General features: G+C 37.9%; 1 protein-coding gene across 1 annotated transcript; it reads right to left on the bottom strand.

Moving 5' to 3' along the window:
- Positions 1-447: 447 nt before the first annotated feature.
- Positions 448-23,396, bottom strand: zw10 (zw10 kinetochore protein). Its single transcript, NM_001122789.1, is given in 16 exon segments — positions 448-655; positions 2,196-2,398; positions 4,027-4,158; positions 5,860-5,990; positions 6,283-6,452; positions 8,557-8,628; positions 11,199-11,431; positions 12,231-12,413; positions 14,049-14,212; positions 14,685-14,876; positions 15,154-15,303; positions 16,272-16,431; positions 18,778-18,855; positions 20,579-20,680; positions 21,343-21,477; positions 23,227-23,396. Coding segments are annotated over 16 exon segments (2,331 nt in total). The 5' UTR covers positions 23,332-23,396; the 3' UTR covers positions 448-534.
- Between the last annotated feature and the right edge of the window lie 292 nt (positions 23,397-23,688).

Genomic DNA, 23,688 nt, shown 5'->3' with positions numbered 1-23,688 from the left:
ACCTATATATTTCTTTTGATAATTAAGCTCTAAAATGCCAAGCATGGCCTGAAAGCCAATATTTTTTATTTCCTCTTTAACCTTAAACAACACAGGCACATGTACAAGTACACACAATATTTGTTTTAGCAGGGCTATTACTGTTTGGTACCAAATTACTCCTCTCAAACCTACAGTAAATGGCAGGTGGGCCCTGCTGAGGATTTATGGGTATAAATTAAATTTCTAGTAGTGTCTAGCTGTTCGTTTTACTGTATCCAAAACTGGATAAGGAAACCCACAAGATAGCCGAGAGGGCCACAGCAAATGAAAGTGACATGCCCCACCCCAAATTAAGAGTCAGATTTACAATAGTTACTGGGCACTGCTTTGATTTAAGTTCTCCGACAACTTACATTTTTTTTTTCTCTAGAATTAAAATGTACAAAAAAGAGCAAAAGAAGAGGGTTTCTTAAGAACTTGTTTATTGGCGTTCACAGAAGCATACTTTATGTACAAAAATATACAGGCATTATTGTGAAATTGCTATAGAAGTTATTTGATCTTTGCCAATGCAGCCGCTCTTCTTTCTGTATTCTGAAACAGTGCTCGAATTAGGTTCTTCACTTCACTGGTGGAAAACTCCACAGCAAGGGGTCCTTTTCCATCTGCCCACCTACAAGAGAAAATCAGAATTTTAATTTTCTCACAGCATATACAAATACCCAGTGTAACACTAGACCTGTGCCAATATACTGCAAATATAAGGCATACAAATGTTATTTTGTGTTAAAGAAACAATAGCACCAAAAAATAATAGTGTTTTAAAGTAATAAAAATATCATGTACTGTTGCCCTGCACAGGTGAAACTGGTGTGCTTCAGAAACACTATTGATAGTTGATATAATTAAGCTGCTGTGTATCTATGGGGGCAGCCATTCATAGGAGAAAAGGTGTAGGTTACATAGCAGATAAGCGATGTCAACTACAATGGTGTTCTACAGAGCTCATCCATTACGTGCTATTTAACCTGTGCCTTTTAGCCCTATTTCAATTGCCTCCATTGCTTTGTTTATAAAAACCATAGTAATGTTTTTGAAGCAACAGAACATTATATTTCAAATTACTTTAAAAACACTTTCATTTTTGGTGTTACTGTTCCTTTAAATCGCCAAAGACTACCTCTTGATCTGTGTTAACCATGAATACTATACTCATTGTTGAAAATGGGAATTTATAGGATGCAGAATGATGATGGTGCCATTGCAAAATCAACGGCGTGATGGTATAAGTACAGGTATAGGACCCAATATTCAGAATGCTTGGGACCTGGGGTTTACCAGATAAGGCATCTTTCTGTAACTCTGATCTTCTACCTTAAGTCTACTAATAAAATTATTTAAACAGTAATTTAAACCAGTAGAATTATTTTGGTTCCAATAAGGATTAATTATATCTTAGACACTGTTTTATTATTACAGAGAAAAAGGAAACCATTTTTAAAAATGTGAATTATATGATTAAAATGGAGTCTATTGGAGATGGCCTTTCCGTAATTCGGAACTTTCTGGATAATGGGTTTCCGGATAAGTCCGGCACGATACATGTATACAAACAGTGGTGCTGTACTTAATGAGTAATGAATGAGATATTGTTCACATGTAATTAGGATCATAGAAACATATGGATGTTGTATACCAATAAATTAAAGACCCCTCCATGCCATTATCTTGTTCATAGAGCCGTGTCACCTTATGGGCACAATGGTACTCAAACTAACATGTTTACATCTGATATATATTAATTAAAGACCCCTCCATGCCATTATCTTGTTCATAGAGCCGTGTCACCTTATGGGCACAATGGTACTCAAACTAACATGTTTACATCTGATATATATTTGCTTAACTTGTGATGGGCAGCACCAGTATCTAACTCATTTGTTATTCAAGTACATTTTAATATGCGTAATCCTGGTAAAATTTCAAACTGATTTTGGGAAAGATTTTGAGGCTGTTTTATTACGACTTAGACAATTATTTCCCCTACTGGAACAATTTTGTAACATCACTAATGTTTTGCCAACAAATGGTGAGGAAAGGAAATTATCCAATTATCCAAATTATCTACTGCGGTCTATGGTCTACTACTATGGTCACTTTATTTAGTATTTATTAAATATGTTAAAAATGTACACTTAATAAAACATACTCACCGATCCACTATCTCCTGCAAACTGGCCTGCAATATAATCATTTGTTCTTTAAATTTCATCCACTTTTGAACATAGAGAGGTACTTCTTCCTGATATTTTTTGTTCTTTGCTTCTTCCGGGATAGGACTGAATAAAAGTGGGCCTTCCTCTATCATTGTCCGGCATAATGTGTACAGACGTTCTCCATCTTCAGTAGAGATGTCCTGTCAAAATGCAGTTAAGAAAAAGGTTCAAGGGAACCTGTCACACTAAGAAATAATTCCAAATTCTTCTCTATTGTGTTTGTCAAGGAAAATAAACTTCCCTTACATTATTTAATATACATTTTGTTTCCTTCAGTCTTGGAATTACACAATAACAGCAAGCAAACACGCATCATTTTGTGGGCACTGTTAGTAAGCTTCGCATCATGCCAAAATTTTATGTGCCAGAATGGAGGACCTGATGCCCATGCCCATTCATTGGCTACACAATAAGATGGTGAGGAGGGGGGGGGGAGGGAGTGCTGAAGGCAAAGTAAAAGTAGAAACCCTCTATGTCTAAAAGTGGCCATACAGGGGCAGATTTTAGCTGGCAATGCCGGTCCTTTAGACCAATTCAGCAGCTTATCTGCCTGTGTATGGGCATCCCAGACAGGCCTGCCCGAACCACATCTGGCCTAAAATTGGCCAGATCACGATCAGGCAGGTTTGATTTTCTGTCAGATCGGGACCCCATTGGCTTGTTGATAAGGTCCCTAGGACCAAATGACCGAACTAGCCTGAAATCACCCACACCCACCATATTGGGAGAAGATTTGCTTGGCAACCTCACAAAACAAGCAAATCTTCCCATGTATGGCCACCTTAAGGCACAGAGGGTTTCATGTTTAATTTGAAAAGGACTTTTATTAAACAGCTAGGCTGATTGGCTATCTCCCTCCTACTCTGTTCTGGCAGGGACCTTTAGGATATTCATATCCCTCATTTGAGACACAGAGACCAGAGAGGATCTATAGGAAGCTCCAATAAAGGGGCCATAACAACAGATTATTTTTTAGCACAAATTTAAACTAGCACCATATATTATTTATAATTTCCTACAAGATTAGGAGGTTTTTCGCTTATCCTATGCCTATCCTTTAATAAAGCAAAGTTTTGGCATCTATCATCCATAATGCTTGAGCCTGGGATTTTCTGAATGAGTGATATTTCTATTTAAAGGAGAAGGAAAGGCACCACCAAGTGACTTTAATCACTTACCTTGTACCCTAGGCTGGTGCCCCTCTTAAGAGAGAACAGCACCAGCCCGGGGTAGCTGTGAGCGCTTCCTTCTTCCGCGTTGGCGCGCTTGCGCATTAGAGTGAAAAGCCGAACTTTAACAACAAAGACGGATTTTCACTCTAATGCGCATGCGCCAGCCATGGGATTTCGCCGCAGAAGAAACACAGAAGAATGAAGCGCTCACTACAGGTGCATTTTTCTCCTAACAGGGGCACCAGACCGGGGTACTAACATTTTAGCACCCCTAAGTGACTTAGCCTTTTAATAATGGCTGCTGCAACAGTGATGTTACATATAGAAATTTACCAAAGACATATTTTCTATACCAACCACTCCACACCATCACTAATACCAAGAGGGGATGGCAGAACTGCATTTTTTTAGCAGTGCAGGGCAAGACTACATTATATTTAATTTAAAAAGCTTTCATTTTTTGGTGTCACTGTTCCTTTAGGTAGTAATAAACAAAACAATGAACTAAAAAAATGATTCTGTCTATAAAAGCACCCCGTGTCAAAAAACAACTGTTTAATACAGTAGAAAGTTGTTTAATACAATAAACAACCTACCTCTAAAGCAGTAATTTTGCTGATTATTTCCACAATAGCAGTGTTTAGTAAGGTGCCCATAGCTTTGCAGTATATAGCTATAGGAAGAACATCCTGCCATACCTTACCCAAGCGACTCAGCTGATGGATCACCTTTTAGAAGAAAATAATTAGTATCAGCTTGAATGGCACAGTAAGCTAAACAGATGGTTAATAAGTTAAAAATAACTAACAAAATAATGTAGAAATTAATAAAATCATACAGGAAAACATTGAGATACTTCCAATTCAACAAAGAATCTCAGTGGACTGTGAGTCTGCAATACACTTATGTCTGCACCATTTTACTGCACAGAAATACAGCAGAAATGTGGGTACTATGCATATCAGAGCATCAGTCATGGGTCCATCCACAACAGATCTCATAGGAACTGAGTGTAAGGCCTACATGAGGAGATGCAAGTGCCAGGAGTCTGGCTCTCTCAGCTGCATTGCTGTTACTTAAGTTACCTGCTGAGGGCGTATTATTAGGAAAAACTGGGAATATGGAATAAAGTTATATTGTACACATAAGGGTTCTTTATTTTACAGGCTAGTAGGATTTTGTATTTAATAAAACACAGCAAAAAAATTGATAATAATTAAGAAATCCACTAAGAGGGCACAGTTTTATTGCATTTTGACTGTAATTATCTTGTCAGAGTGAAAGAAGATGCCCTCACTAAAAATTTACATAAGCCTGTATCCAAATAAGGCTCTTAGTTCAGAACAGCCTCTGATAATGTGTTGTAATGAGCATAACAAAAACAAACTAAAGTAAAGTCAATGTGGAAATGGGGCTTACTTTTCCTTTTACAGAAGTCTGTGCAAAAACTGAACAAGTGAAACAGGCACTTTCCTACATCTTAACAAGAAAAGGCCATATCTTTAAAAAGCTTCCAGACTAGGAAGCTAGGAAACATTTGAAATGATATTGATACAATCCTGTAACAATAAAGAACATTCTAGTATTACTCAGCAACTGCAGTGCCCTTCCATATGTTCTCATAGGTCTAAAAAGCTGCTGCAGCCTCTACGCTTCTGAATAGAACTGCTTTTTCATCCATGCAAATTTGTATTTTAAGTGTGGTGTTTCTTCAAACAGATGTTAGACATTTAACAAATATAAATTCAAAGACCTATACATTTATTGTGAGACTTCCCTTAAAACTAGTGAAATAAATCTGAGACATTGTTACAGCACAGGTGCTAAATGGAATAAAGATTTGGGCATTGGGGGGCACTGAAGCAAACCAACTGTCAAATGCCGATGATCATGTAAACATAGTGCTGTGTGATTGGCTTCATTGTCTGGATAAAAATGAAGCTTTCTTTCCCAAGTGTAACCTTTTTACTGATGGCATTAGGTTTTTTTCCAGCTTAATTCTGGATAATTATTTAGGCATTTCTCCATGCAGCCTCCTGGGTCACACAACTTCTCCACACCATCACTTCCAAATAAGTTTAACATACTTTTATCACTACATTAGGGCCAAAATCCATGTGCTTTAACAAATACCAGCTTCCTGTTTCCTTTTATGTTCATGTAGTAAAGATGCTTATAAAAGATATTTTGGCAGTAGGAACGCATTAAAGTGACTTTTGGAATGAGGAATCTCACAATTGTACAAGGGCATCATTTATAAATACTGGGCGAATTTGCACCTGGTCAGTGACCCATGGCAACTAATCTGATGTTTTCTTTTACTGTTCTATTAGTTGCTATAGGTTACTGCTGAAGAGCAAATTTACCCACTGTCTATAAATGAGCCTGACACAAAGAGTGACAAACTACTGTGACAAGGCTGCTCTCACCTGCCTTATTGCTTTGTGAGCAGCTGTATAATTATCTTCATCTTCCATGTTGCTGAAATTTCTTGCATTTGAAAGTCTTTCTAGAAGATCAGCTTTTTGGGAACGCATTTGGGCTAGGAAACTTTCAGTCCCTGTTAAAATCAAGTCAAGATACATATAATATATATTATAGAATAACGCTACTTAAGACTTAGCTTTCCAAATGAGTATGTTTCTAAATCATCCCTATAGACTGACGAATAACAGGCCTGACTCTCCAACACTAACAAGTCTACTAAGAATATGTCATAGTTCGGTAGGCACAGATCAGTGTACTCCACTGTATTTAAAGTCATCATAGATAGAAAAGGTGCACCATGACCATACATTTACACTTTAAGAAATGCCCCATATTACGCTTTAAGTCAAGTCAAGAAAATTTACCAAGCCTTCTAAATCCTGGAACCATGTCTACAAAAGTAGCCGCTCCATCACTGAGTGGGGAAGGGAGGTGGTAACGAAACTGGTGTCCAAGTGTCAGCAGATGGTGTGCAATGTACATACAATTGTTATGGTGGATTGCAGAAAGCTGTGGAAGCTTCTGCAAATTTTCTCTGAAAGAAGAGAAGCACATATTAAATATTTGCCAAAACAAGAAATAGGAAAATGTTTTTAGTTTTGGGTTTCTAGGCACAGGTAAATTTGTATGATGTAAAGGCACATACTATTCTGGTATAATCCAGCCCATAAATTTAACGTTACCTTATTGGGCCACTGCATGGAAAGAGTTGGACAGCATTTGACACATGGACAAATTGGGAAAGATTTATTAAAAAAAAAAAGTGAGAGATTGTTTACCACAGTAAAACTCCCCACTCTCTATTCATTCCTTCAACTCGATGCATAAGTGAGGGAAAGAGTTGTGTTACAGCAGTGATCCCCAACCAGTGGTTTGTGAGAAATATGTTGCTCACCAACCCCTTGGATGTTGCTCCCAGGGGCCTCAAAGTAGGTGCTCATATTTGAATTTCTGGCTTGGAGGCAAGTTTTGGTTGCATAAAACCCAGTGTAAAGCCAAACAGAGCCTTCTATAGGCTGCTAGTCCACATGGGTGCTATTAAGTAGCCAATTATAGCTCTTATTTGCACCGCCAGGAACTTTTTCCATGCTTGTGTTGCTCCCCAACACTTTTTCCATTTGAATGTGGCTCACGGGTATAAAAGGTTGGGGATTACAGCAACATAATTTACATAGTAACATATAATAAGCTTAAAATAAAAATAAAACAAATCAAAATAAGGGAGAACTATTTGTATCAGATATAGGTTGATGTTGGAGTTCTTGCATTCTGAATGATGTCCAGGGGTCCCACATTTCTAGATGTTGTTCAACCGAGTCCGAAAATATAGCAGAGAGGTAACACATTATATGAATATATTCCATTCTAGTTTTTAATGAAGAAATAGCTAAGTGTGGAGCAAGCCAGTTCAAAGCAATCACCCAGGGCTAATCTCACATTTTAATAAATCTGCCCCTAAATGTTTAAACACAGCAGATTTCATCAGATTTTTTTAATGTAAAGGACAGAAATAAACTAGTACAGGTATGAGATCCAATATATGGAATGCTTAGAAACTAGTATTTTCCAGATATAGGTGTTTTACCATACTTTGGAGCTTCATACCAACTAAAAAAATTTAAACATTAAATAAACCCAATAGGATTGTTTTGCCTTCAATATGGATTACTGCAATATATTTGTGTCTCTTATGTGAAAGCCTTATTTTTGTTTTAAGTTCCTGAAATGTACGTGTAATACCAGAGTCTGCTCCTGCAATGAGGCCTCAGGCAGCAGTTTAAGGCAGGCTGCAACTTTAAGAGCAGAATTTCCAATTTTTTAAAATGTAAATTTGGCTAATTGATGCAAAAGAAGCAGCACCTTGGGGTGAAAGGGGTGGCATTGGCCTTCTGCCTTTGGTAGTGTAGGTATGGGATCTGATATCTGGGAAAATCTGTTAGCCAGAAAGCTCCAAATTACAGGAGAGCCATCCCCCCAAAGACATATTAACTTATTCTCTCTTCTTACAACCAGGACCTTGTACTTGACTTCAGGTATGGAGATCTGAACTACAGAAAGGCGCCTTATCCGAGAAAAACCCCGGGTCTCGAGCATTCTGGATAACAGGCCCCAAAGGAGAATGCATCATTTTGTCTCTGGGTCAGAAGGAATCTGCAGAATACTATGTGCCAAGGCCCTACTGTAAATCTGCACAGAAATGTCTGCATAGTGGGTAATGCAGAAGTGGCTACACAGTACAATCTACATTCCTATCTGCCAGGAACACACTTTCCAATGCACACAGACCGTGAAGCAAGATTTACCGTACACTTCTAATGCCATTATTCTAATTTTTATTTCATTGACCAAACATATGTTTTTTTTTTTTAATTCTGCACAAATGTAACCAGCTTAATATTAACTCATGTTTTGAATACACATCATCCCTTTCATTCTTTTGCTCAGATAAGTACATAACAAACAAAAAAAATCAGTTATTCACTTTCAGATGGTGCTCTAGATAAATGTAATTTGCAAAACAAACATTTTATGGGAAAGCATTAAAAAAAAAAGGCAAAATATACAAAACATACTGGCAACAAATAATGTTGATGTGCAGAGCAAGCCATGAATTTCATGAGGATGTTTTAAACACTCACTTGTGATACGTTGGCACTACATCATAGAACAGATGGAAAATGTTTCTGACTGTGTAGAATAGCTGGATGGAGCTGAAATAAAGTAAGGGCCAGAAAAAAAACAAAACAAAACAAAAACAAATTAACGCTAATGAACACATTTTCAAGGTGGTGTTGGTTTTTGGGCACATTAAAGGGCTGTTAGCATCAAGACAAAATAACAAATGTGTAGATTGTATTGGTCTGTTCAATAATGGCAAATATTATATAAGAAACGCTCTACCTCAAAAAAGACTAGACATCTATGATGGACATTTTATCTTTTTAAACATGTTAAGGAGCTGCTTAACAGCTTATTTGCTATGCAGAATGTATCCTGTATATTTTCCTCCTTGTGTACAGCTTTTGAAGAAATCATTATTTCTCATTTCAGATTTAATAATTTATTCATAACGAAATTTCATTCATTTGATTTTACAAATTCTTTAAGGACCAGGAAGGAATAAATCTTTAATTTCTAAAGAAATTCGGACATGTAAGAATTGCAACTGAACTTAAACTCTTTCTTTAATTTCTATCCATGGATTTATTTTACTATATTAAATGCTCAAAAAGGTCAATCTTTTTTCTCTCGGAAAACTATTAAATGCATTTTATTTTAATTATGTCCCTGTAGTGCTAATTAAAAACGTTATACAAATGCCTGTAACTAACAGTGTGTTGTCCCACAAGCAGCTATCCTCCAATCTAATCCCAAATTACACCATACAATGACATTATCCAATAGTTAGTGCTTTCCCAAAAGACACATCACATTGTGTTATTAAAATTAGTAATCCTTTTTATTTCCTTTGATTGACAAAACTCACTTATCACATATATAGTCACTTGTGCAATTGTTGAAATGTAGTGTTTTAATCTAACATCATATTCCACCAAATCTAACATGATTGGTGGGTTCAGTATCAGGTGTATTAGATATTTACAAAATCCCACATATATATGAAAGGGGGGGGGGTAGAGTGTTGTTTTATACGTATACCACTCTTTCATATAAAAGGCTCACAGAGAGCAGGAATTGTATATAGACGGTATTAAAATTAGTTTATGTAGGAATTTATACCTTGCCTTAATACACATCTACCCTTGCAACCATTTCTCACGTTATTGAGCGATATCCATAAAACCGGATCTAGTAGGGGTTCAGTCCTTCAGGTTATCACACATTCAACTGGCCCCAAATGTTAATAATATATTTGTATAACTAAGCGCTAACTCTATTGGATAATGTCCCTGTAGTGCCAATAACACCTTTTTGGTACTGCAATTGCAACTTGTTTTTCTAGCAGCCTTTAGCTATGCTATTCACCTACGCTTTTCATTCACAAAACTTAGATGCTGCATACATTTACATCCACTGCAAGCTGGCTGACCATTCCCCTGCTTATAACAAAATGCAGGATATGCTAAGCCAGGTTAAGTAAAATATTGCTTGCTTTCTAAAATCTCAATATAACACTGAAACCATAACATTTGAATCAACCTTTATTTGAGCAATCTTTAGCTCTCTTAGTCTGGCTATACATAATACATTCTGCTCCTTCGGCAATCTTTTCCCAATTTTGCCATCAACATTCTGGGCAAAATAGGACTTGATCCAATCATATGGCCCCCGGGTCAACAATCAGATCATAATGGGCAGCTATGCAGGCCCTAATCAACACAGTGATGTGGTTAATGTTTCGACAGGATTCTCACACCTACTCTATAAATAATTGGGTCAATTTTCATCCAGATATCTTTTGGGGGGGGCAGTTGAGGAGGAACCATACCCAGGCAGATAAGCTGTCATCTTGGTCTGAAGGGGCAGAATCAGGATCTTAGAGCTGCCTGTGTATGGCTACACTCAGGGACACTTTTAATAACATTCCAATGATTTTACCCAATAGATGTAGATAAATTTAGATAATTTTTTTTTTTTTGCGAGTTTAAATATTTTATTAATTTGTGAAAAGTCAAGATTAGTGCAAACCGTGCATCATGCTAAGACGTGTTCACACAGATAAGAAAATATTTTTTTATGATTTCCTAAAAGTGTTTTCCTTCTCAGAGCTGGCATTAAGCATTTTTACTTATGGGAAACAAATAGCATAATTCATCGGAGATGCATTTTCCAATAGAGGATGTTTATGGAAAAGTTATAATATTGTTTTGTGTGGAAAAATTATTTTTCCTGCCAGTGACAACACGGGGAAAAAAAGGTGGAGGTCCATTAAATACTGTTCGGAATGTTACATAATCTACCAAGGATTGCCCATAATTTTGTACGGGTAAGGTTTTCTTATCCCAGAGTGTCTTACACTTTCTCTGATTCCTATGTTGCAAAATCTAACCCTGAACAGTAAAGGGGAATCATAGGAAGTCTTTGGGGTAACATATTGTGGAATAAAATCGCAAGACAATGGTTAAGAAAAAGAAAAGCATAACATACAAACAATGGCACTAAAACATTTGGAGATGACAGAAAGATCTTCCAAAAGAATTCATAAGCTACATATTTATATTATATTTAGTGTTTGTTTATACCAAATACATTTTAATAATAACTTTCACAAATGACATCAAATCTTTTTTGAGACGTTTTTAAAAACATTTTTTCTTACCATGGTTTACTACTAGTAGTAGCTTCCGAGAGTGTCTGGTAAGCAAGCTCCATTAACTTCTGCACAGACTCACTGATCCTGCAAGTGGGGAGAGCAAATGTATGTTGGCTCAGTTTAACATCATTCTCCAGGCCAGGGGCTTCTTGCGAAAGATGGTTCTCTTTCTTTATTATCTTCTCCGAACCTTCATATTTTGAGAGTGTTGGCACAGTAATTTTGGAATCAGGTGTAATCTATACATGAAGTACAAAAAAACCCCATAAATGTATACATTTAAAACCATTTCTCAGATTTGCTACTTTCTTCCATCACAAGTTCAAGGGAAAATAAACACAAGCATCTGGGTGGGTGTTTGATATCCAAACACCCAGATTTCCTTCCACAGGCATGTTAATTGGCTCCCTAAAAAACAACCCATGTATTTAGTGTAAATGTGACAGGGAAAATAGATTGAAAGCACAACCATGAAAAATACTGTAGCCCCACATGTGATGTGGATGAGAGCATTACATACAATGCAGAAAGCACCCTAGTAAATTGATCTAATGATCTTAAATATGGAACTGAAGCAGTCCAAATTGTCTAATTACCTAACATATTCTTCGAAAGTATACAAAGTTGTGTTAGGTTATGCAATATCAATGGCACACATACTTGGTCAGTGTTTCTGGAGTCACTATCTCACATATTATAACTACTAACTCCCCAACTGATGTAAAATAAGGAAATATATTTGCTAAAAAGACATGTTTGAGTTGATACAGTAAAACTTTACATGAATAAGAGGTCTCTAAAGATCACAGCCATCAGAGAGTTTTGAATGGTCCGACTGCCATCTTGGAGTAAGGAAGGGTTATCTCCCCTCTGTGGCAAAGAGAGGCTTCAGAAAGGGTTTTTTTGCTTCATAGGATCAGATAGCAGTTGGGCAGGTTTCATATAGACATAAAAGGTTAAACTTGATGAATGTGTCATCAGAGTCATAGAGATATATGCAATTCAACACAACAGGCAACTGTAATACTTCATACACACCTTTACTGTGTTATGTATTTCAGAGGTCATCAAATTTCTAGCTATGACAATAACATCTTGGCACTTCTTGCTAGCAAAGTGGGCATTGACATTTCGTGCATATTTCAGAAGATCAGTTGCATCACCCTTAAGATAATTCATACCCTTTAGAGCATTTTCAAACTCTTCTGTTGCATTTATAACCTGAATATGTGGGGAAAAAGTCACAAATATAAATACACTCAGCACAAAAGCATCTTTCCAAACTAGTATATAGCAAACATTTTATCCATAAACAAAACAGTTGTACATTAAATGAAATTTAAAACAACCGCTTAACTTTCTGCACAACGGTTTTATAAAAATATATCCCTAAGCCTTGTCATTTGAACAGAAAAACAAATTCTTCAGGTGGGACAATACTTAAAATAACTCAAAGCTGGATTTGGACTCTTCAAATTTGGATGCAATGAAGAGGTGCAACAGACTCACAAAACACCATTTATCACTTTTCCTCTTTTAAAAATGCTAAGTAGCATTGCAGGGTTAGTAGGCAACATCTTGCTTCTATTTAGGTTCCCCTTCACTGTGACTGTGGGCACGGAACATGTTAAGTTAAACTGAACTGGCTTTAACTATGCATGCTCCTGTGGCGAAGAATGTGAGATGGCACCCATCAATGCCACTGTGGTACTTTTCAGAGAATTTTTCAGACAGGCAATGAGACAGATGGTGTTTGGTGATACCCCAGAGGTGCAACTGGGAAGGAGGGACAAAGGCCAGTGAAGGAGAGTGAGGCTATCAGAAACCAGAAATCAATATGTGTAAGAAAATGTTCACTATTATACTTTTTTTTTTTTTTTTTTTTTTTTAAGAGGACGTCAATTCTATTTTTTACAACTGTTAAAGGGGATATATACCATACATTTTTACAATGCACTAAACAATGTAAAATAGAAGGAAGTGCTTTTATTTTAATACCTATGGGTTCAAATATGTCCATAACTGCTTGAAAACTGTGCTCTACCCAGCTTCCGGTTTAGACTCTTCAGTATAGGGCTCAGAGAGCCACCAGCCCAGATAGACTTCAATGACACCACCTCACCTACTTAAAGTGAAGTGAATATTCATAGGTGGGTGGGGCTTAGCAAGCTCACTGACAGTCTGTTCCTGCGTTACTCGCTCCTTTCCCCCCCCCCCCCCCAGCAGCACAAGCAGAGAGACACAGAAGGAGGGAGGGGTTTTCCCTGCTTCTGCTGAGTAAAGCCTGTCAGTCAGTGCTGTGACCACTTCCTGTGGGAGACTGAAGACACTCTGATGTCTCATTTGGCTCTGGCTTCAGACTGGAGAGCTTGTGTATGCAGCTCTCATATAATGGCAGTTTTAGGAAGTAAAATGCTTTCAAAACATCTTTCTTTCTGCATCATTTCACATTTTGAGGGAGGATGAATATTATATAAGGGGTTGCACAGGAGATTGTTTCAGTCAAAGGATGGCTAAGGCTAATGCCACAACAGGCGGTTTCTCAGCCTGTGCTTACTGGTCCATCAGCCTTAGCTCGAGTGAGCCACTAACATTGCCCCTTTTCCCCCTCTTTTGAGGCTTCATATGGGGTTAATTTGGGAATTTACTTGGCAAGAAGGTTGAACTTGATGGACATGTGTGCAATAAAAGTCTTAGATATCGGAGATCTGTCATTTTTTGGAAATGTTTTTTTTCCCTGAGATAAAAAAAATTAAACAAAAACAAAAAAGGATTTTTTTTAGTAATGAAGTAGTGAAAAGGTTATGTTAGCACTGAAAAACATATAATGTGTTGAAAAACAAAAAACTTAACTACCTCATCATACTGAACAAGTTTGCTGCTGTTATTTGGGATGGAGTAGACTAAGCAATCTTTTATGATGGCTTCAGAGATTTCTTCCCAAATCATTTCACCAAGAACTTCTGCTAATACCACCTTGCCTGTCTCACCAGCTTGTGGGGAATCTTCCACTGGCACATCTATAATGAGAACATCATATCTCAGGTTAAACTTATGTACGCTTTGCAAAAAAAAGATACAGTTGGGAAATAACTTGAGCAATAACAGACAGTTACTTTCTCAGTGGTCTAAGTCTTGCCAATGTTCTGGTAAATGCCCTTTCATGTTTTAGCAGGACAATAATGCTGCATACATGTATACAAAATAAAATCAATGTAGAATTGGTTTGCAGAGCTGGGAGTGGTAGAACTTGAGCTGGCCTGAACATCAGTGCTTAACATCTTACTCATGAATGGAAGCAAATGCAACCAACAATCTAGGCAATATTAGCAATAAGGGGACCATTTTCTTATTAGCACCCTTACTGCTGGAATGACATGTTAGACAGGCAGGTGTCCACATAAGTTTGCCCATATAGTGTAACTTAAAAAAAAGAGTTTACAGCATGGTAAAATCCTTATTTGTGTTTTAATTTTCTAAAAGTTTCCATACCTAATAGGTGCTTATGAAGTAATTCAAAGACCAGCCTCAGTTTGATGAAAACCTCAGAAGGAGGTGGGTGCTCCAACTGTGTCTCAACACTTTCAAAGCGTAAAATAACACCCTGTTGTTGTGTTTCCATCTGGGCATGGAGGGATGGATAAGTAACCAGGGGCTTCAATATGTAATTTAGCAACAACTGGCCTGTAGAAGAAAAGAAAGAACAATGTATATTCATAAAAGGTTAGCAGCATATTTTAACATTACTGTCATGATCTGGATAATGATAGGAATCTTCTTCCTAATGGCTGTATGAAAAAAATATAAACCATTTCTGTGTGTAAGCATTATAGTACTTTTTAGCCTTCTCCTAGTTAGATTTGATACAAGATGGCAAATACTTTACAAATTGGCCGAGATTTGCTGTGTAAAGAGCAGATAAAAGGTTTGAGAATTGTTTTCCAAATAAGAGTGATCTTACTGAAGAATTTCAACTTTGTGTTCAGTTCGCCTAAGATTGCAAACGCCTGAAGCACAGAACCCAGCAAAGGTCCAGTTGTACTTTCATCATTTGAAGGCAGCGTGCACAGATGGAGCTCAGTCTTCAGTATCATCTCAACACTGGAATTTTCTAAAAGGTAATTTAAGAGTAGGTTGGTAAAAAAAAAAAAGCATTCAAATTATTATTCAACTTTTACACTGTAAATACAGTCATGTGAGAAGTACACCATATAGTATTTAACTTTTTCAACAGAGATATTTGATCTTGTTTTCAACAATAGATAGGTGTGATGTAATATAAACAAATATCATGCACCGTTTACATTTTATTTTGTAATTTGTAAATGCAAATTTTGCATGTGGAAAATGTATATAAACCCTCTATATTTATTACTAGCTCAAATTAGACTTAGATTTGAACTAGATGCAAATAATTAGGACATGGTTAGAGGGGTTCTTGGTTATTTAGTGTTACTTAGGTATTTAAACCTCAGACATTTAATTTGAGTTGCTCTTCACCATTGAAGTATGCATTATCACCATGCCTAAATTGTAGGAGCTCTCTAAGGCCCTTAGAAAGAATGTTATACATGCCTATGAATAAGGGTTTAAGATTGTTATTTAAGTTCAACCCAAGAGCAAATTGCAAGATGTTGAAAAAAAAAAGTCTCTTAGAATCCCAAAATTTCATCACAAGAATCTAGAGACAGCTCACACCTCTTCAGATGTCAGAATGCAAGAGTCTGCCATTAGAAAGAGGCAGCACATATTAGATCTTCCTGACAGGTATGCCAGAAAGTTTGCCCATGAACACCTAAGCAAAGCAAGGCAATATGCTCTGGACAGATACGAAAGAGAGTTATTGGGCCACAATGCCAAAAGATGAACACCAACAAGACAGCATGTTGTGTTAAAAAGGGATTGCTTTGCTGCATCAGGGTCTGGTCATTGTACAGGTATAACACAGGTATAATGAGACACCTATACAAACCTATGAAACAAAGATGCGTGGTTTAGATTAGGACCTATACTGAAGCCATAAGAGTCGCTTTAAAGTAATCCTTTCAAAAATACACAATAATAAACAAAATCTGGTACCTTTCGATGGTGGCAATTTCCAAACTGCTAACTGCTGCCACTCTTCTCCTAGGTGATAGAGCAAATTCTGTTTCTGCACAGTCAGTTCTATTCCAAGAGATTTTAGCAGCTTCAACTCGCATCCTTTTCGAGACTTTAATACTTTTAAACAACTGTGAGCCTGGGGCAAGAAAAGCACTAGTAACTAAAAACACAATACTCTTAAATTTCATTGTTAGATAACATACAAACATAAAGTATATTTATAAATTAGAAATTTCATAAAAAGTTGCACATTTTAAACAGCTTACTAATTTTTGTAACCCTTTAAGTTAAAAGACATGTAAACCCCACACACAAAAATTTAATCAGAGAACAGCCTCTTTGAAATCTTTCAGTACCTGCCACGCTGGTTGTCCAGAGGTTAAAAGTAAGGCTGCAGCATCCCCTTAATCACTTAGATTTCCGTCTCCTCCTATGCTGAATAAGGGTCTTTGTGCATTTATGCTGTTTACAGATTTAAATGTATCTGATTAGGTTTTAGAGGAAAAATGGCCACCGGGTGAAAGCTGCTATTTGCTTTAGGAAAATGTGATGTGTGCAAGCGGAGGGGATATATGCAGTACAAATAATGCCATTTGGGTGGGGGAGACGTGCCCAACTGATATACATTGTAGGCAAATGTAGGCTTTACATGTCCTTTAAGACTTCCATAAAAGTTATATTAACATTATAGCTCTTGGCTTTTTAGTCACTTTCCCAACCTTCTAAACTTCTTCAGATTTAACTTTGTCAAGACAACTTAATCATGTAGGGTTGAAGGCAGTATAGTGTCAAACATTAACAGCACTTGGGCAAGACATTGTTGCCTGGAATACATCACGTTTCTGCTGATCAGCATGTAGAAAAACAAACATGCCAAAGCAGGCAATAGATTAGTGCAAAATTGTGAGTAATATAATATAATGTTATGTATGTATAATGTTATATAATATAATGTTTTAACAGAGTCCCTTTGTTGCACATTGTCTACATCAGTGGTTCTCAACCTTCCTAATGCTGCGACCCTTTAGTACACTTCCTCATGTTGTGGTGACCCCCAACCAAAAAATTATTTCTAAGACCATCGGAAATATGTGTTTTCCGATGGTCTTGGGTGACCCCCAGAGGGGTCCCGACAGACAGGTTGAGAACATCTGGTCTACATTAAAGGATAAGCAAGGCTTTTAGTGTAGCCCCTAAAAACACTCTATACAGTTCCCAGAATAACATGCCTTCTACTACCTACTTCCTAGTCTAGTGTGGAGCTCCAGCCCCTTCTGTCTTTGATTGTGAAGATGGTCGAAAAGGTTAAAATGCATGCGTGTTGCCTCAGCTCTAATGGAGATCAATCAGGCATGCACAGTAGGTACCTCTATGACAATCTTTACATTAGAGAGGAAAGCTCAGCAAAGAAGGGGTCAGACCTTCATGCTAGATAGTAGTAGCTGAGAGAACTCAAGTTGAGCTGCTTGTGGTACAGAATCTGTATGAGACTAAATGCAGGGAGAAAGGTATGTTATTCTGGGCACTATTTAGAGTCACATTAGAGACAGAAAAACAAGGGTTACTTATTCTTTTATTCTATCTTCTTCTTCTATATAGTTCTCCATCAGCATTAACCAAAGGCTTCCTCTATTTCATGACATCTTTACCTGTATACTCCTATGGCAATATCCCCCTAGAGATTTATGATTAAAGCTGAACAAAATAAAATCTGCAGGTTTGGAGATGTTAACAAATTAGGGGTTTGGGCGTTTAGAATTGCTAACCTCAGATTTCAGTGTGGCACTCCACTGAAAGAAGCAGCAGGTGGGGTATTAATCTAATGAGCGCCATGCCACTATATTTTTGTCTGTCCCAGGGATCCCTTGAAGCCAGTCTGGGCTGTGTCTGCACACCAGAGTAAAATCGAAAAAGACCCCCCCCCCCCCCAAAAAAAAAAAAAAATCTATTATGTGTATGCCCACAACCCTGGGCAGCAGCGAAAATGCTCAAAGCTGGAATAAGATGACAACCATGGTGAGTGATTATAATCACTATGGGGGGGGGGGGGGGACATAACCAAACAGCACCCCACCCCACTGATTAACTTCTTTTGCTCTCCCTTAACAGAAGCCCCTTAGATACTGACACATTTGTAAAAGTCATTAAAAGATGCGGTGAAAGTAATTTTCACGGTTTTCAACACCCATTTTTTTTTTTTTTTTACGATTAACTCTGCCCTACGTGGCAGGACGTTTGCTCTTAATTATACAACTTAATTAGTTTACATTTCTTGCCTAACTTTCCGATAACATTTGCAGAAAAGTACATACAATTAAATTCCAATTTGCAAAGCAAAGTAAAGTATTTAACAGCCTTTAATCATAAGTGGTCACTAGGCATCTTTTCTATAAGGAAAAAATTTAATGACAAGACCAGTGTGGCCTTAATTAGATCATGCAAAATCTCCAAATCAGGCCCTTATTTATTACTGAACATTTACCTTTTCAAGATGTCGAGCCGCAGAGATGTAGTTTTTACTTGCCAACGCACAGTTGTATTTCTCAATAGCACTGTCAAACTAAACAGAAACAGGGTGTAAAATGACTTGGCTTAGAGAATGGGAAAATATAACCACCCCCCCCCCCTTTTTTTTTTTTTACATGTGCTCATTCAGTTGGGGTTATGTAGAAAAGGTGAATAAACATATATATGCTTTTTTTTTTTTTTTAAAACACATTAATACTTTCCACGGACTAAAATGAGACCATAATAGACGGTCTATGCTCACCCCTTCCTCGCCTTATTCAATTGTGAATTGAGGGATTGTAAGACTTAAGGTCCCCTTGCTTTCTAGAAAATTACTCTACCACACACTACAGAAAGCAGAGGGACTTAAAGTCCTCGAATCATTCACTTCACAATGGAACCAGGTGAAGGATGGACTGCAATACTCTGCGAGTCAAGAACGTATCAGAAACTGGTCCCAATGATCACACAGACCATCAGAATTTCCTTTCAGTCTGTGGAATTGGGCATGGCTGTGTAAAAGAATACATTTATATTTATTTCTGGAGGTGCAAATAAGCTCAACTTAAGGAGCTAATGTCAAAAAAGGGAGGAGGGGATATCTCAATTTTAGAGAAGGAAGTGCAGCAACTCTGCAGACCAGTCAATTCTATCCAGGATGTGGCATCCTTGCAGCAGGATCTTGACCAACTGGCAATCTGGGCGGCTAAGTGGCAGATGAGATTTAATGTGGATAAATGTAAGGTCATGCACCTGGGATGTAAAAATATGCAAGCCACTTATACCCTTAATGGGACTGCACAAGGCAAATCCATAATGGAGAAGGACCTTGGAGTCCTTGTAGATAATAAACTTGGCTGTAGCAAGCGATGCCAGGCAGCAGCTGCAAGGGCAAACAGGGTACTGAGCTGTATTAAAAGGGGTATAGATTCATGGGAGGAGGGGGTTATTCTTCCCCTTTACAGAGTGCTGGTAAGGGCCCCATCCAGAATATGCTGTCCAGTTCTGGTCTCCAGTGCTCAAACAGGACATGCTTGAGTTAGAGAGGGTCCAGAGAAGGGCAACTAAGTTGGTAAAGGGTATGGAAAGTCTCAGTTATGAAGAAAGACTGGCCAAGTTGGGTTTGTTTACACTGGAGAAGAGGCGCTTAAGAGGTGACATGATAACTATGTATAAATATATAAGGGGATCATATAATAACCTTTCTAATGTTTTATTTACCAGTAGGTCCTTCCAACGGACACGAGGGCACCCACTCCGTTTAGAAGAAGGGAGGTTCCGTTTAAATATTCGGAAAGGATTTTTTACTGTGAAGCTGTGAAGTTGTGGAATTCCCTCCCCGAGTCGTGCTGGCTGAAACATTATATAACTTTAAGAAGGGGCTGGATGGATTCTTAGCAAGTGAGGGAATACAGGGTTATGGGAGATAGCTCTTAGTACAAGTTGATCCAGGGACTGGTCCGACTGCCATCTTGGAGTCAGGAAGGAATTTTTTCCCCTCTGTGGCAAATTAGAGAGGCTGCAGATGGGGTTTTTTGGCTTCCTCTGGATCAACTAGTAGTTAGGCAGGTTATATATAGGCATTATGGGTGAACGTGATGGACGTATGTCTTTTTTCAACCCAACTTACTATGTTACTACAAACAGGGAGAAGGTAGAATACTTTTTTTTACCACAGTTCTTAAGCCCACTCTGAAATATGCAATGAATGGATATACATAGTAGTGACTATTGAAGAATAAAGTAAACTGTTTTAATCACATTATAACACCAACCTCTTGCAGTTGTTCGAGGACCCCCAAAATAACTGTGTTTTTCTCAAGTTGTTGTTTTAGTTCAGTGAATTCATTAACAGCAACTTTAAGATCGCTTTTTACCTGCAATAGGAAAACAGTGTGAACCAAGAACACTAGTGACAACTGGAATTTGATACAGGCACAGTAAGTCAGATCATCATCCACAGCCATTATTGGTTTCACCAGCTGTCACTTCATCAAGCTGTGAGTAAGGGGGAAGTAGCAAAAGGTCTGACCATAGGTCTTTTTTTTTTTTTACACTGGTTACTGTGTTTTTTTTTTATATATATATAAAATCAGATTGTATACAGATTAGCATCAGAACTGAATGCAAAGGTCAACCAGCATCAAAATCAAGAAGTATTGAATTTTACTTGTCCAATACATAATGTCTAAATAAGAGGTATGCTGATGGAAATATCAGAACCCTAAAAAAAAATTCATTAAGATAGCACTGTACATGTGATTATTATAATAGTTATATAGAGTCCTGCTCCACTTCATGACATATACTCTCTGACTGCAATGGCAAGTGACATATGCATGTGAATAGTGGTGTGTTAGACAATTGTGGTAGTAGGCAGACAACTTTTGTGTTCCCAAGCAATATCTGTGTACCTATGACAGATAAACAGCTGTCTGCAGGTCTCCTCAAAAAGACTGTGGCAATAGCAAATGTCCATGAACCATGAGTATAATCAACATGCTTTGTTATATTTTCAGACACTCAAGATTGTTCCTACCTCAGTTTCAATTCTTGATTTCAGAACATCCACATCACTAGCGAGGCCATGTACTTGTGTCACCAAGTCTTCTGCACACTGCATGCTTGGAAGGAATTCATCATATTTTTTATTGATCATATCACACACCTCACCCTAAAATGATAGAAATAGAAATACACTATTGAATGTATTTCAATTCACATTTTTCCAAAAGTATCCCATGGATTAGATGATTTGGAAATGTTAAAGCAAGGATAAAAAAAAAACTATACAATTAAGAAGACTATAAGGAAGTGTCTTGTCCAGTGTACAGTCTTGTTTTCCTCTCTGCAATGGTTGTGTACTGTGACTTTACACATCTTTTATCAAAAGCCACAGGAGCACACAGGGAAACATATGGCAAGAGAATCAGGCACATCCAGATCCACCGTGACATTATTCTTTTCTCAGACCAGGGTGAAAGAATGAATTGAAAAATCAGACAGGGAGAAAGAAGAAAAAAACAAAGGCCTAGAGTGGCTAATAAATAATAAACAAACTAAAGCATAATAGCCAAACTCCTGAAACAAGTTCCAAAAATCAAACTGCATAATGGGCAGACTAATTCATGTTGGCTCTAAATTGGCCAATAATTAAACAGGATATATTTTTCTACAGGGGGAACACAAGGAATCATTTGGAGGTCAAAGTGTAAACAGTTGGTGAGAGCAACACTAAAATACAAACAAAATTGCCTAAATAAACTGGAAGCACAGTACTGAGGGTCCTTTCCCCTAGACCAGTGATCCCCAACCAGTGGCTCGTGAGCAACATGTTGCTCCCCAACCCCTTGGATGTTGCTCCCAGGGGCCTCAAAGTAGGTGCCATTTTTTAATTTCTGGCTTGGGGGCAAGTTTTGGTTGCATAAAACCCAATGTAAAGCCAAACAGAGCCTTCTATAGGCTGCCAGTCCACATAGGGGCTACCAAATAGCCAATTATAGCTCTTATTTGCACCCCCAGGAACTTTTTCTATGCTTGTGTTGCTCCCCAACACTTTTTCCATTTGAATGTGGCTCACGAGTATAAAAGGTTGGGGATCCCTGCCCTAGAGTAACCTGTGATAAAACAAAAAGACAAACTCCAACCGATAAAAACGCATGGTTCTGTGCCCTCATTGCATGACAAAAAAATAAATTATTACTGTCAAAGCCAAGCAGACATAGATATGGTTAAAGGGTTGTGCATAAATGAAAGAAACGCTGCTATTTTTAGTATTCAAAGAAAATAAGGCATGACTTACACACCTTTTTGCTATTTAAAAGAACACAATATAAAATATAACTATGACCCAGAATGACAAGCATACTAAATTCCTAAAATATAGTCAACTGTATTCTGTCTGGCAGAATACATCTGGCAAGCAACAGTGAAGCAAGGTCAGAAAATATGTATTACGGCTCACATTTATTTCACATCATTCTTGCAACTGGGGGATCTGTAGCTAAATGAAACCAATATAAATTGCATCATAACCCACTGAAGCTGGAGGAACTAATGTATGTAGACAGCTGCATACCAACATGTATCTGAAAAGAATTGGCAGATTAGAGCTGAATAAATAGGTTTTCGTGTGTGCCAGTAACAAGGAATATTTTGCTAAATAGCTATAACTAGGCCACAATACATTCTACCAAGACTTATTATTTTCCCAGGTATTCCAAGCTTTGCCGGCCTCAAGCTGTTGAACAACCCAACTCCCAGAATCCTTCACTCCGCGCTAGGACAAATAGTTTAGTGGAATAAGTGACTCATACATAAACTTGTATTGTAATTTATAAACACATAATTCGTGGCTGGGTGTGTGACACCTCTAAGAACAGCTGGAAATAGAAGAGCTGCCCCCGAAATGTTACTCTCTCACCTTCAGCTCCTCCACCCTGCGGGACAGGCGGCTAATCTTGGTACCAAGATCCTCCTTCTCCAGTCGTCCCGAGTTCGCCAACACCTCCGTCACAAAAGAAGCCATCCCGAAGGCTCAATCTTCCCTCACCGAGGAGCTGACGGGGCCACTTTCAAATCGTCACAGCGCGGGGATTCGTCCCTTAGAGAAATGGATGCTGGGAAACGTAGTGCAAAAGCTGCCTTATCGAACGTAGAAGGTTCAAGCCAAAACTACAACTTCCAGCAGGGCTTTCGTTTATACTGACGATAGGAAGGTGAAGGCGATGAGGTGGATGACAGAACGTCGCAAAGCCTACTGGGAACGGCTGCTCCAAGCTGGATTTTTATTGGTTACTATGCGGGCGGCGCTGAATTGTCAGGCACAGAGCCTGCAGTGTTTAGGTTTGTAGGACGGACGCTGTAGTATACTATCCCTTTCTCG

Source organism: Xenopus tropicalis, chromosome 7 (genome assembly GCF_000004195.4).
Source record: "Xenopus tropicalis strain Nigerian chromosome 7, UCB_Xtro_10.0, whole genome shotgun sequence".
Taxonomy (NCBI): domain Eukaryota; kingdom Metazoa; phylum Chordata; class Amphibia; order Anura; family Pipidae; genus Xenopus; species Xenopus tropicalis.
The sequence above is the reverse complement of the archived record's forward strand: the minus strand, read 5'-3'. Positions and strand labels throughout refer to the sequence as shown.